Below are 15,151 nucleotides of genomic sequence, written 5' to 3'. Positions count from 1 at the left end.
CTACAAACTTACAAATCATTCAGGGTTAATCTGTAAGGAAAATGTCTTTTTGTCAGTTAATTGAATAGGATTATGTACTTTTCTAGCTGGCAATTGAAAGGAAATGTTCCTCTCCTTTTTGATCCTTCAAGAGCTTTCTGTACTTTAAACAATCACTAGTCTCATCTTGAACAAAGCTTTTGTTTAATATGTGGTAAGGTGTCTTGAAAGAATTCTCTCATAGGCATATCCCAGTTTTCTCCCTAAAAATCACTGAATATTCTGACTTGACATATTTTTAAAAAGAAATTAAGGAGGAAGTAATATTCTGCCCAAAAGTAAGAGTCGAAACTCATCCTTCTGGCCTTCTGACATTTCACTAGAAATATCAAGGAAGCCACAATTTTTTCTCTATTTTTCTCTATTTTCTCTATTTTCTCTATTTTTCTCTATTTTCTCTATTCCTTCAGATGACCATATCTTTTATTAAAAAGTGCATAATTATACAGAAGTTTTTGTTTGGATAAAAATAATGCAGAATCTCAATTCTTAGGCATTGTTCCAAATTTTTTATAATTGGGAACTGAGTTGCTAGAAAATAAATGGATAGGTAAACTTCCATGTGCTTCATTAATTGCTATTCAATTAAGGAAAAAAAGATTGGGAACAAATAATAAGGGTTATTCTCAGAAAAGGGAATTCTCTTATAATAGCCTTGTAATTTTCACACTCATTAGACTTGAATGCAAAGCTAAAAGCAGTCAATGAAGATGCAAGATCATGATGTTAAGATTCTGTTTTGTTTTGTTTGTTTGTTTGTTTTTTTAATGGGATGCCCTACCCAGCTGATAGCGGAGTAGCAAAAATAACTTTGTACCCAGTAGTACCCTTTGGGTACTGGAAGATTACTGCAAGGTCACACTGAACCCTTCTCTTCTCCAGGCTGAACAACCCCAACTGTCTCAGCCTTTCCTCATAGGAGAGATTTTCCACCCCTCTGATTGTGTTCATGGCCCTCCTCTGGTCTGTCTCTTAACAGGTCCTTGCCTTTTCCATGCTAAGGGCTCCAGAGCTGGATGCAGTACTCCAGGTAGTTTTATAAAATTACAAAATTTTTCCTTATAATTCCATCATCCAAGCACTGTAATAATTTTTCTAGATTGTATCTTTCTTATTTGCTTCAAGGCTAATCTCTGATGTTGTCTGTTGATTTTGAAAATCAGAAATAAATCTGCCAAACTTTCAACTACAGAATTACGTTCCATCACCCCAGCCTTCAGCACACTACATACTGCAAATTCCTGTTTCAGAAAACTTCAGGGCAATGGTGCAGTAGAATGTAGACATCTAGCAAAAGAGCACATGAAGCTTTTGTTAAGCTTATCATACCAATCAAACTTTTTCCACTGAAGGTGTTTATTGAGTACAGTTTTATGTAACAATAGTCATTCACTGTCTTGTCAATCCCACATATCTGTAGTTTTTCTTTCTCAAGCTGCTTGGGTCCATTCTTGTCCATCTCTACTTTACATGTAAATAAATCAAACACAATTTCTTCGGGTTTTTATCCCTTCCTAATGTCTCCTAAACATTATGCTTTCTTCAGTAGTCATTTTTCTGCTAGGCTCACCTCACTACAGTGAGCAGTAATTAAACACATGGTCATCACTCCGGAGAGCACAGAAAGCCTGTGTATGACAACTAATTTTTCAAATTCAGATGGACTTGTGCGTTTTTGGGTTTTTTTTCTTCCTTCACTTCTGTAGCTTAGATATTGTTTCATTAAGTTTGTTGTACTAACACAACAGTTCAGCGTTTCCTGATGGGCATCTACGCGGCTTCCCGAATGCACGAGGCTGAAAGATGCTCTCCCGGGCCGTGTTTCCGAAGGGATTTGCCACCGGAGCCGGGAATGCCGCGGCCACAGCCTGGAGAAAAGCGGGCAAAACCGGGACCGGCCGAGGAGAGCACTCGCCCTGTGCCCCAAGTCATGCCCAAGCTCAGCTGGGCCGAGGCGCCCCGCGCCCTCTCCCCGGGGCCCCGGCGGCGGGCGGAGGGCAGCGCCGGCGCTGGGGGCGGGCTCCGCGGCCGCGGCGCCGGGGGCGGTGTCCCCGCTCCGCTCCGCCCCGCCCGCCGCACCGCCCGCTCCCGGCCGTAGGCGCGGGCAGCCGCGAAGCCGCCGCCGGGTGGAGCGGTGCGAAGCGAAGCGGGGCTGGGCTGGGCTGGGCGTGGGGCGGCGGCGGAGCGGGGCAGCGAGGGGCCGGCGGAGAGCGGAGCGGGGCGGAGCGGCCGCCACCCGCTCGGCGGGGCGGTGCGGAGCGGAGCGGAGCAGCCGCGGGAGGAGCGGGGCGCGGGCGGAGCGGCGGCTGCCGCTGCTTGGATGCCAGAAGCGCCTCTGGAGCCAGCGGCCGGCGGCACCTGGGAGGGCCCGGGAGAGGAGGAGGAGAAGGCGACGGCGGCGGAGGAGGACTCCGGGCGCGGAGGGAAGGAAGCAGGCAGCGCTTGCCATGGCCTCCAACTTTAACGATATAGTCAAGCAGGGCTACGTAAAAATCCGCAGCAGGAAGCTGGGGGTGAGTTCTTTCTCCATTCGCCGGCCCTGCCCGGGGTGGGAGCGAGGCGCTGGGTATCGCCTCGTCGGCGTGGGGGGCGGCGGTGCCCCGGGCCGGGGCCGCCAGCGTGGGGCGCGGCGACCTGCTGCTGCTGCTGCCGCTGCTGCTGCTGCTGGGGCTGCCTCTGGTGCTGCTACCGCTGGTGCTGCTGGTGCTTCTGCTGGTGCCGCTGCCGGGGCTTGGACTTCGCTCCCGGCTCCGGAGGGGTCGGTGGGGGTGCGCTGCTATTGCGCCTCGGAGGGAGCCGGCTGATCCCCTCTCCGGGAAGGCGCCGCTCCTCCCTTCTGTCTCAGCGACGGCCCGACAGGGTCACTGTCCGCGAAAAGCTGCTCCCCGTGCCCCTGTCCTCCTCGAGTCCCCCAGCCCAGGGCTGACGCTCCCCTTTGGCCATCCCTGCGCTCCCCTGTCCCTCGCCTTGCTGCCTCCGGCAAGGGCTTGGGTGGGGAGGGGAAAGCGCAAACAGGAGCTGTAAACTTTGCGTACAGATTCTCCCTCTCTCTTTCCCTCCCATTTCGGAGAGGGATGTTTTCAATCAGGGCAGGGTCAGGAAACACTCTGCTGATACCGGAGTAACAGAGAAAAGCAGGCGTGGAGGTGTGATGGTGCTCTGCCCTAGGGCACGGGGGATTGGGGAATGAGAGCCTGTAGCGGACCGGGGATGGGCAGGGAGGCAGAGGGGTGACAGCTTCATGAACCTACAGGCAGATACAGAGGCTGACAGATTAAAACTAGGGGCAGTCTCTTAGGTGAGGGTGGCTGTTCGCAGTGCCCACCGGGATGCTCAGCGACATCTCGTGTACTATCAGATTGGCCATGGGCACTTTCCCTGAAGGGGTGCAACAAATCTTGAAAAGGCAGTGAAGTTGGAGCAGAGTGTGTGCCGAGGTCAGGATTTTCTAAACTTCAGTCGGTCCCGGGAATCATCGGTTTGGGCTGTCTCCTACTCTTTGTGAGAGAACAGAAATGCTTGCTTGCATAGCTACTGATGTTGCCAGTAATCCTGAAAGGTCCAACTCCCTGTTGGTCTGAGGCTGGGAAGAGGTCTGAGGCTCTTTGTGTTCACTCTTTCAGTTTTCCTTCAGGTGTGCAGAGAAGTGCAGGGTCTCTACCAGCTCTTCCATCCAGGGAGGTGGTCCCTGCTTCCCCTGAAACCTAACAGCAGGGACCATGTGAAATCTGCCCTCCTCCAAGTCGTGCTCTGTGAGCTTATCACAGTGCTAATATTTATCTCCTCCTCCCCCTCTCTCCCTTCCCCCCCGCCCCAGATGCTGTGCATTGCTTGCAGATACAGTGTGCAGGATGGTGGGACACTAATCATGAACTGACCTTTGGAGCACTTCGATGACTTGGCAGGGCTGTTAATTCCAAAAGAGCACAGGGTCCAAACCCTTAATATCCTCAACTACAAATGTGTGAGAGATGGTGTAAATTCAAAGAGAATGGATGCTCTTACTAATGATTTTGCAACCCCAAAGTCACTCTGTACATCAGTCAAGCATTAATCTTATCTGAAGAAGCAATTTCTAAGCCTCAGTTTGTTTCTGGCAGTCCTCTGCTTAACCTTTGCTCATCAGTTTTTCCCCTGCTCAGCAGTGTTATTGGATGGGCCCAACACAAAGCAGGGAGATGATGGTATCCCATCACCTTGATGTTAGTAGTTGGAAGCAGAATTAATCTATTTGCTTTGCAAATCTGGCTTTGAAGCCATCTCAAGTGTCCTTTAAGTGTGAAATTATGTATATGCATATCTCTATGTATGCAAATACTTTTATATATCTATGTCTATGTCGTATGTGCAACAAATATAGAGCTCATATCACAGTAATCTTGGATGATACTTGCTGACCTGTGTAAAAAAATTGTGAAGAGAGTGATATTTCATTGCAGAATATCTTATGTAGCTTGAATATTTTATTTTGAAGATGTTATCTGATTTTTTAAGGGGGACACATAAAACTTTTTTTTGCATGGATGTTTTCCATGGTCATAATGATTATCGTACCTCTACACTAAGCAGAAGAGAAATAGTTCATATGGTGTCTGTGGAGGATTTTCTCCTACTGAAGTGTGTGAGGGTGACAATTCAGACTATACAGCCTCAGGCAGGTGGTAGTATAAGCTTAAATATGACATATGGAAATGCCCATCTGAATAAATCTATTAAATGCAATTTAAAAGGGATTATGTTTTATAGAAATAGCATCAAAATTCAAAGAAATGTGATGGTTGAAAGTTGAAATGAATATGTGTGTATATATCCATGGCTAATTGGGTTCTTGTGACTGAATATCTAAATTAATGCAATTTTTATTCACTCAGTGAAATATTAAAGGTTTGTCTTTTTTTTCCCTTTACGTCTGTCTCCAAGTCCAAACCTTAATGACTTACACTGGAGCCATCATAATGTAGGTGAATACATCAGTTTTCAGGGATATAAATGTCTGCTAGCAAATGAATAATTTTAACCTCCAAAAATGCAGAAATACTGAAAAGAGGAAAGAGAGCTATGGGTTCTGGAAACTAAGGCTAGGATAATTTTTAAATATGGCAATAGAATTTTATCTCTTGTTATGTTTCATTCTTACACATTGCAAGTTACTGGGGTAGGTTTTTTTTGGTCATAATAGTCTACATTCTTTGAATATTTCAAAGTCTCCTGAAAAGCAGATTGATTAAAACTTGGAGAGCTGAGGTGTCTAATACCAATTTTAGTGCTAGACTTGGGCAAGAAAACTAATTCTAACCTTTAGGCTGGTAGCCAATTCGTTATGGAAATTCTTCCAATTCAGCTTTTATTCTGTTTTGTGACTGAGGGAGCCCTGGCTAGGAATCAAATGAAAGATACTTCAATAGTATATTTTCATTTTATTGAAAAAAAACCCACAACAACAAGCTGTCATTTGGGGAGAACTTTCTGATAGAATTTACTTTTTCAAGAATTTAATTCACAGAAACCCGAGTAGTAAATCTTCATCTAATTGTAAAATAGAAATCTTCATGACTTTTTTTTAACACGGTATAATGTTTACTACTGATGTTTTATACCTCTGCCTTGCTTTAAGTACTTGTTACCCTGTCTGACTACTCCCCACATACCTTCACATTCTATTCATTGTATTCATGAAGTCAGGACTCAAGCTGTTTTCCTATCAGTAATTGATTCTGTTCAGAAAAGTGATTTTAAGACAAAAATGATGCCTAAATCATGGAAATACAAGGCAAGAAGAACTGCAAGAATTTGTCCTTACTTTTTTGTTTAGTGATACTTGATCATTAACTTTTATTTTGCCAGCATTTCACTGTAATCCTTAAGTGCTTGTTTACAGAAATTCATTAATAAGTAAATTGGATGGTGTATTCTTCTGACAGTCCAGTATTTTCAAGTAGACCTCATTATTCTGATACCTGTACGATGCTAAAGTTGTTGTAAGGTTGGATAATCAGCTGAGGAGGTTTACCAGCCTCTCTGTTGTTGTATTCTGACTCTGGGAATATCATGGTTTCTGCCATGGAGATATCAGGCCACAAAGAGACATCCAGCCAGTCTGACCACTTAGTCTGTCTCATTACTTTTGTTAGGCATGAACTGTACATGAAACTTTTCTCTGGTGCCTTGAAATATCAAATATATGTTCAAGGCTATGCAGTAGGCAAGCTCATGTGTATACGTCACATCTTCATCAAGGTATCATGGTGTCTTTGAAGATTAGAAACTGTAGTCATTGAGGATGACTGTAATTAAAAGATCTTTTATAAAATCTGTTTCCCTGCAGCCTAAATACGCCTTTCTTTTCAGTGCCCTGGCATTCCCACATTGTTTGATATTTTGCTTTTCTCTAATACTACATAAAGCAAATACTCATTCTAGCAGCCATTACATTTGATCTGTGTGACCCTTCTTTGAAATAAATTTGATTGTAATGTGGTGTGCTGTTCAGATCAGAATAGGTCATTTGTGTAGTGTGGAACAGGACTATGCTGCCTTTGTTCTTTTGGAGTCTTTCATACTTGTGTCACATTAAAATTCATATGACACAATTTTGTACTGCACTGACTATGCTTATAGGCTGAAACTTTCTTGTAGCAGATTGGAATCCCTTTGTTGCCTCCTAATAAACTCAGCTGTGAGGATTTCATGCCTTGCTGAAGTGCTGTTTCTTAGAAAAAAAACCAATTTGATGTCACATTAGGAAGTCTAATTAAAAATGAACATTGTGTCACTTTGATAGTCTTGTTTTGACCCATATCAACCTTAAAAGTCATAATCTCATTGTTTGTTTTTGTCTTTTTTTGGTTATGCCTCGGCCGTAGAATGAAATAATCCTGTATCTTGGAAATTTTCACTCTGTTTGTTAATAATTACTAATTTTTCTGTGTTTCCACGTACTAAGTGGAATTATTTTCTGGGTGCTTCAGTTTATACTGTAATACACCTATCTGAAGAGAAAATTGTACCTGCCAGTCACTCTTGATTGAGTAATAAATAGTAGGTTGCTCTTAGTCACCAAATTAGGAGTTTTACCATATAACCTCCCCCTTTTTTTAACCATACTTTTAGATCATTACAGGTACCATTTCTGTAAATGAACACAACATTTCTCCTTCTGCAGTTAACCATGTCTTCAATCAATCAGGACTAACAATGTCATGAATGTGAACCATTGATTGCGGTGTGGTTCCACTTGAAATAATGCAGTATGTGTCTTACAAAATTCTAACATTCAATTGATATTGTCTGTTTATTTTGGGTGAAGAAAGAAAAAGAACCTGCAAAATTTCTTGAGTTTGAGATTACATTGATTGATCGCACTGGCTCTGCAAGTGGGTCATGATGAATACAGAGGGCAAAGTAAAGGTTCTCCTATTTCTTAGTTGCCACAGCATATACAAAGAAACAAACACATGAAAAAGTGCAAACAAGTACTACACCTGGAATAGATAACCTTTCCAAAGATTGTTTTATATTACTGTCTTTGGGAAAGGTGCTCAGCCTGATTGTAAGCGCCAAGATTGCCTTTTATATAACTGCATCCTGACCAGTGATATAAACTGTGAGCTACTTCTCAGAGTATGAAAATAATTCAAATGAAACTATAAAATCTGAATTCCTATTTATAATAAATTCATTTTAATTTTTATAAAGCTCCAGATGGACAGGATTTAGATTGCAGATTCCTTCCTCATGAAGGAGCTTTTCACGATAGTTCAAGGCAACCTGAAATATGGAATTAAAAGGATATCACCGTAATCCATTAAAGAAGCTAGTCACATTCACTACTTAATACTGAAAGTATCATTTAAAATACCAATAATTACTCCTTTCATTCTTCTTGCTAAAGTTATGTGAATGAATTTGAAGAATTAAAAGGAAAATACATGGATTTCCAATTTAGTCATTATGGAAAGAACAGTCATCTTGAGCTTCTGACCAGTTTTTATTGATTAAGCCTATTGTACAGGAAATTGAAAGAAATACCTTGCAGCCATGGTAAACAAGGACAAAAAGTCCCACAACTTTTTATGCTAATGTTTGTATGCTAATGCTTTTATGCTAATGTGTTAAAGCAACTTGTGGGTCAGGTTTGTGGTAAGAACGATGTGCTTTTCTACCTCTTAATTCCCAAGAGGTGTGATAATCAAAGGTCTAGTAATTTTTTGATGGATGGCACTTACTTAGAGTCAAATAGTTCTCTTTTGTAGATAGCATATCACATCCATGTTATCAATGGATTATAGATGCTTCTATTTTTACTCTTGTGTGTAATACCATTGGCCTCAGTGAGATTACACCTTAGCTGCATGATGATTACAAAAAAAAGTGTTTGTACAGACTCTTTCTCTTTCATTTGCATATTGTGAGATGGTAAAATTTTATTGGGAATTTATTGTATCTCCTGTAAGGCCTTCTGTTTTTTCATTTAGGAGTCAGTCATTTTTGTCTTATAGTGGACATCACAACCTGATGAAAAGACCTTGACGTCAATTTCAGGAACCCATTAACTTTGTTGGCTTTGGTTCAGTGTCCATGTGGGAACATTAGCCACATGCATAGAACATGAATTTTCTTGTTGTAAAATGCCTTTCAAATCCCTCTCAAAGGAATTGTCCTTTCTGAAATTGGTAATTATGGAAGGAACATGCTCTATGAGTCCTTGAAATATACAAGGAATTATTCATGTAATTCCAGTAGTGAGTTTTCTTCCTAGTTTTTTAGAAATAATCTCTCTTCGAATCATTCATTCAGATTTTTGCAAGCAGTGCAAAATGCTTTATAGCTGTTGCCTGGCAACAACATATTCAGGCAACGGCGTATGTGAGTCAGTTGTTATATGTTTATATATGTGGCTGTGTATAGAGCATATATTTTAGAGAGATACTAATGAGACATTTTTTAAAAAGTGTCCTATGAAATGCTCTTTTTAAAATTAATAAAATTCAAATAAAGGTTTTGGGGTCTACATTACCCTGGAAAGTTTGTCTTTTGTTTTAGGTTTTGTGAAAGATCAGCTAGCTGAATAGCTTTTCACAAATGTCATGATGTAGTTAATATACTTCCATTCAGTCTGAGGAAGCAGTGTAAAATATTCTCTTTGTTGAAGGCAATCAATATTTTATATGTATGGATGCTAAATTATATCCCTCACTGTTCTTTAAATTAATAATGTGTTATTGAACCCAAAAGTGGGTCTTTTACTGTGTACTATAGCCTTTCATGTATGCTATATTTGAAATAATAATTGCAAATGTTGCACTGCAATTTCTGTTTTTAATCTTTGCAACTTGCAGTGCAGCTCTTAAGATTCAAAATTATTGTGGTGTATTATTGTAGTGAATTGTAGTTTGATTGAAATTTTTTTTCCGGAAAAAATAGAGACTTCAACTCTAAATACTATGAAATTTCTTGAAGAAAATCAATAAAGAAAAACAAGGAAACCTTTTGCTACTGTGGAGAAAGTTTCTATGTGGTAGGACAAAATTGCAAACTTAGAGAAAAGATTTTAGTGAGAGTAGACTGTGTTCAGTAGCTATCTTGACACTTGGGCACATAAATGCTTACTTTTGATTAATAGTTTTTTTTAGTATTCAGAGAACATGTTCACACATCATGTCTGAGGAAAAAAAAATTGTGTGATTGATAGATACAGCTCATAAACCACTATATCTGAAAACTTTGTAGAAGTCAAGAGAGTTCCAAACAGTGAGATTTGCAGCTGGCATCAGAATTGAATCTACTGTGTCCAGAAGTACTCTTAGTGACGAGGGTATGGTAGGATACCTTTCTTGGAAAGAGTTTTGAAAATGAATGTTAATTTTGAAGATGACTTAAAAGTTAAAGGGGAAAAAAAACCCTTTTGTAAGCTAGTTATGAAATACACTTCTTTTCAAAAGTGATCTCCTCTGCAAAATAAGTCTTTCAGATTCTGGTGCTTTTTGACAATTGCAACGTGTGAAACATGGCATTGCTGTCATACTGAGAGGTTACAAGCCCATGCAAATGGAGCCTCACAGGAATTACTGTTCACTTAAGATGCACATAAATTAGGAAGATAATTAAGGGAAGTGTGTAAATCTTTTAAAAGATTGATCTTCTTTCTCTCTGTTGTTCAGTTGCCAAAATGTCCCTCACCATCTCTGGCTTATCTGGGCTGAACTTTGGAAAGGTTGTATTCATTAACATGTCAGTGAGGAATTAGAAGCACATAGCATTGACTAGATCTGGAGAAAAAAGTTATGCTGTGTCTGCTGGAGGAAGGGCTCTTTGGCATATTTCCCCTACCCGTTCATTGCAAAAAGAATTAATAGCAAAGTTTAATATTGAAGGGCTGTCACCGCTGTAGAACCAAATTACTACCGTCTTTGAGAAAGAAGCCCTTGATACTTCTGTTACTTTTTGTTTGTCCATGGATTTTTTTCTTTATTTGACACAATCTTGCTCTGAGGTACCCTGCTCTCATAGTGAACTGTATATTCCCATTCCTCATGCAAATGCTTTTTTCCTGCAAAGAGATAAGAGTGCCTGAAGTCTTACGAAACAAGAATACAAAAGAGTTTTCTGAATGAGTGGTCATAATTATTGGTTTTGTACAGTGCCTAAAAAGAAGAGGAAGCTTCATTTTAACTGAAGTTGACATGTTCAAAAATTATTAATCGCTAGATTACTGTGATGATAATAAGGTGTATGATATGCATAATATATAAAAAATAGTATGACAATAAATTCCCTAACAGCAAAGGGTGGAGGTTAATTTTCATAGTTGGAGCAAGGTTATTAAAATAAAAGATATTTTACTGAGTTTTATTTTCTGTAGCTCTTAAACTACAGACTGAATTCTAGAGCTTTTTGCACTGTGGATGAAATAACCTCTCTTGAGAAGACAAAAGTCTTTGTACTGATATGTTGGACTCAGTATTAGAAAAGTTAAATTTTAGTCTTTTGCAGAGACATAATTTGTAATCTTCAGCACTTTGATTTGTTCCAGACTTATTCTCAATTATACTAAGCCCACTGTGTACTATATAAATTAAATCTAAAGCTGTGTTAAGGCCCCTTATACCAGCATAGTGAATGCTTTTAGTGTAAATGGGAAACAGGCTTTCTGAGCTTAACTTTTCTGTTTGTAAAATTAGTATAATCTTTTCTCACCCGTGATTGCTTTATTTTGTTTGCCTCAACTATAAACTCATGTTAAATTCTCTTTTAAGATGAATATGTTGTCTAATGCTGACATTAGTGGTCTAAATATTTTTAGGTGCTACAACTCTATGGAAAACACTGGAATAATTCATATTTCATTTTTGATTTTTGAATATCCTACCTGTGGAATGGCTGAGGTTGAAAGGGACCTCTGGAGGTCACCTGATCCAGCCTCTCTCTAAAGCAGGGTCACTGTCTATTTTAATATTGTATGAAGACTTTTGGTTGAAAAGAAACTTTTGGTCATGTTTCATTTAATTCTTCTATGGATTTTTTTTTTTTTTTACAGTCAGGATTTGTTCTGTAGATTTTTCTATATATAGAAAGAAAATATTGTGCATTTTCTACCCAGATCTTGCTAATAAAAATGATTGCTCATCAGTTTTCAGTTTTCTTCTTAGAAACAAGTGTCAGGAATAGGAATGCTAGAAGTCTGAAGCGGTAACTTTGATAGCCCCTATGTTTCTTTTGCCCTGAGACAAAATTATAGCACAAAATCTAAAGTGTTGGAGAACTTCACTTTTAAAAGTGGATATTGAAATGTTTATAGTAGAATTGTTCACATCTTACTTGGCAGAAAAATCCTGAAAGCGGAATACAGTGCATGAGACAATTTCATAAATACTTGGGTTTCTCATCTGCAGTTTTGGGTGTAAATTTCTGACCTCAGCCATTCAGAAAAGCTGTATTTGTCAAATATATGGCACATCAAGTAACAACCTTGTTTTAAATCAGGGGGATGGATTAAAGATGTTGCTGCAACATCTTTTTATTTCCTAGTGCAGTGTATTGCTGGTCAGATTTTGAGAAGACATCAGTTGTCTCATCTCCAAATTTTATAAAAGGCATATTCTTTCACAAAAAAAGTTGGAAACCCCTTACTCTGTAGGCTTTTGTGAAGCATTCTGCTAAGACTTGCTAATACATAGCCATAAGTTGTATGTTTTACCCATAGTATCTTGGAATCCAGCATGGGGAACGTGTAATTGCATGGTCCTACAGATGAAGGTCTGTGGGACATTGCGCAGGTTGTAGGGTGAATCAATTGAGTCTCTTCACAAAGCCTAGAGATAACAAAATTTCTTGAGGAATTCTACCTACACAATATGTGCAATAAAAGAGCACTACAGAAGCATTTATTCTATGGAAATATATAAGGTTACAATAAGAAAAAAAAAAAGAGCAGAATCAAATTACGATTTGCCCATAATAGTAATAATGGTCTGAACGCTTCTAGAAGATTTGTAGCAAATCAATATTGTCAGGGTTCTGGTTTGCCTATGACAAAAAAAGTGGGTTTTTTTCTGCAAAAAAGGAATAATTTTGAGATCACTGAATGATTGGTATCTTCTTCAGTGTGTCATAGCTTAAGGAAAAGGTTGAAGATATACTGGGTAGTCTTTGCTAAGAAGAGTATTTGTTGAACCTTCTTCATTACCAACACACGTTGGTGGTGGTGTATTTAGTAAAGTCGAGTTCCCTCATCATGTTACATTTTTCCAATTATTGAATAATCTGGATGTCTAGGTTCTAATGTAGAACTATCCAAAAGAAAAATAAGAGAAAGGAAGCTACTTTTGGCTTGAAGTGTGAGCATGTAGATGAATTAGATCATCTGTTTCAGGTGTAGGTAATAGTTACCTTGATTAGATCTCACTGCTCAGTGTAGGCATATCTTTAATTTCTTCTGATGAGTTGTAAGATCAAATGTTTTTATTGGGAAAGCTGTGCAACAGACAGAAAGTTTCTCAGCACCAAATCTGCATTTGTACATAAATTTTGGCTGGTGAGAATTAGTGAAAATTAGTTTTGCAAAAAGCAGAGTGAAAAATTTTGAGATCTGTCTTCCCCGATGGAGCAGAATCTCTGACAGCTGTTATTCCCAATAATACTGTGTGATGTAGTAAATCGATAAACATTAAAAAAAAAGTAGCAGAAAGGAAGGAAGCAGTCTGCTGTAGTCTGATGCTGTTGCAGAAAAACAAGAATGGAATTATTTTATAGTCCCAGAGGTCTTAATAAAGAAGAACACTGCAATTTTTTAAAGGTAAAGTAGATACATTAATGCAAAGGCTCTATTTCTAGACTATAAGCTATTACACATTATAGGAGTTGTCCAAGACCCAGGGGCCAAATGGAATATTGCAAAGTTACGGCCATTTCAGAAGGTTCAGGTTATTTTGAAGAATTAGGTCTGAAAGCCTGTAGTGTATCATTAGAGATGACTCTTTTCAGACACTTCCTAATCATTTGGGATGAAGATAATGCTTACAAATCATGGAAGGGAGCTGTAACTAGTGGTAACAACTTAGCAGCTGGCAGAGAACATTGGCTAAACTATCGGAATTAGGAATCTGAGGTACATTGAAAATGAAAACGTCACAGTGAGATGTAAGGAGGAATCTGTGGAGCAGCCATGGAATAGATTTATATGAGATTTATGGCCAGTGAGAGGAAAATTTATACTGGTGGACCTCATAGTGTATTTATTTGAGGATAAACGTTGCTGTAGCAGCTTTTATACAATAATATACCTATAGCATTTAGATATATTGCTTTGGGATTTTTTGAACTGAAGGAGAAACTAGAAAAGTAAATGCTACTTGTAAATATTTTTGACATGATTTTGACATGATTATAACATAATCCAGTGTATGTCCCAAGAGAACCCAGAGGTTAAATACCTTTCAAAATGGTTTTGGAAGTGTATTTTCCAGAATTCTGGATGTCAGAAAATAATTTTTGCCTGGATTTTTTTTTTCTCTCTTCTCTGAAATGGAAATTAAGTACTTTCTGCTGTGTTTCTGTATAATATTATTTTATGGCTTACAGTCATTTCACTTAAAAAAACAATATTCAAGGTGACTCCGTCCTATGCTGCAGTATTAACAAAATGGAATTTAAAACTAGTGAGGTGGTGCCTCTTGTTCTATTCTTCAGAATCTTTTTTTTTCTTCCATCCCTGACTTACCTGAAACATTTCCTAGGCCAGCATAACTAGTTTTCTTCTGAAAGCAAAACTAACAGTTTTCCTTTCTGTAATTTGGAAAGTAGTAGAAAAAATATATAACCATTCTCATTTAAACAAACAATACCTACTTGATTTACTTGTACTGATAAAAAGGGAAAGAACTAATGGGCCAAATATCTGCTTATGGGTAGAAAAGCATATGGAGGAATACCATCTCCTTCTGTACATGCCAGGCTTTTAAGTTTATGAAAATGTAAGAAGTTGTAAATTACATTGATTTGGTTGACCTGAGCTAACCTGCAGTGGTGGCACAGCAGCAGTGTGGCTGGTGCTCAGGGCTGAGGCGAATGCACAATAGATGAAATGAGTTAAACAGGAGATCTGAAATGGGGAATGCTGCTAGCCACCCTTTGAAGTCAGCTTTAGAGAGCTATAAAACAAAGCAGAGCTGACTGCATAGCCATTAAGATGATCGTGACTGAAATAGTAAGAATGGAAGCTCAACTAGCAATACATAATTGCCAAGAGATTCTTGATTTTTGTCACTACTGTTTGTTCATTAAGTTAGGCTTGCGGTGACTTTATAAATGAACACAGAGGCAAGACCTCTGGTAAAGAGGGCCAAACCTTCCCTAGATTATGCAAGTGTCTCCGAAAGTCTGTGTGTTTGCAGGTATCACACACCAGCCTCAGAGCTCACCATAGCAATGCTTGGACCAAGTTTCATTGAGTCAGTCCTTTGTTACAGAAATTTCATAAAATTCTATCAGTCCCAGCAAATGCTATTAAAATCAAAGCTGGGCAGAGCAGTTCCTCATCTTCAAAATTATTTTTCTAGGTAGGCAGGTAGTTTTAGGACTGCATCCCATGTAAATGGGATTTGTTCAGATTTCA

At 39.2% G+C, this 15,151-nt stretch overlaps 1 protein-coding gene across 1 annotated transcript in view; it reads left to right on the top strand.

Moving 5' to 3' along the window:
* Positions 1-2,415: 2,415 nt before the first annotated feature.
* The window catches only part of DOK6 (docking protein 6), a 244,582-nt gene continuing 231,846 nt past the window's right edge, over positions 2,416-15,151 (top strand). Inside the window, exon 1 of the mRNA XM_053991649.1 lies at positions 2,416-2,552. Within this exon, the coding sequence (XP_053847624.1) occupies positions 2,487-2,552 (66 nt within the window). The 5' untranslated portion in view covers positions 2,416-2,486. The remainder of the gene's footprint in view (positions 2,553-15,151) is intronic.

Source organism: Vidua macroura, chromosome 1 (genome assembly GCF_024509145.1).
Source record: "Vidua macroura isolate BioBank_ID:100142 chromosome 1, ASM2450914v1, whole genome shotgun sequence".
NCBI classification, from domain to species: domain Eukaryota; kingdom Metazoa; phylum Chordata; class Aves; order Passeriformes; family Viduidae; genus Vidua; species Vidua macroura.
The sequence above is the reverse complement of the archived record's forward strand: the minus strand, read 5'-3'. Positions and strand labels throughout refer to the sequence as shown.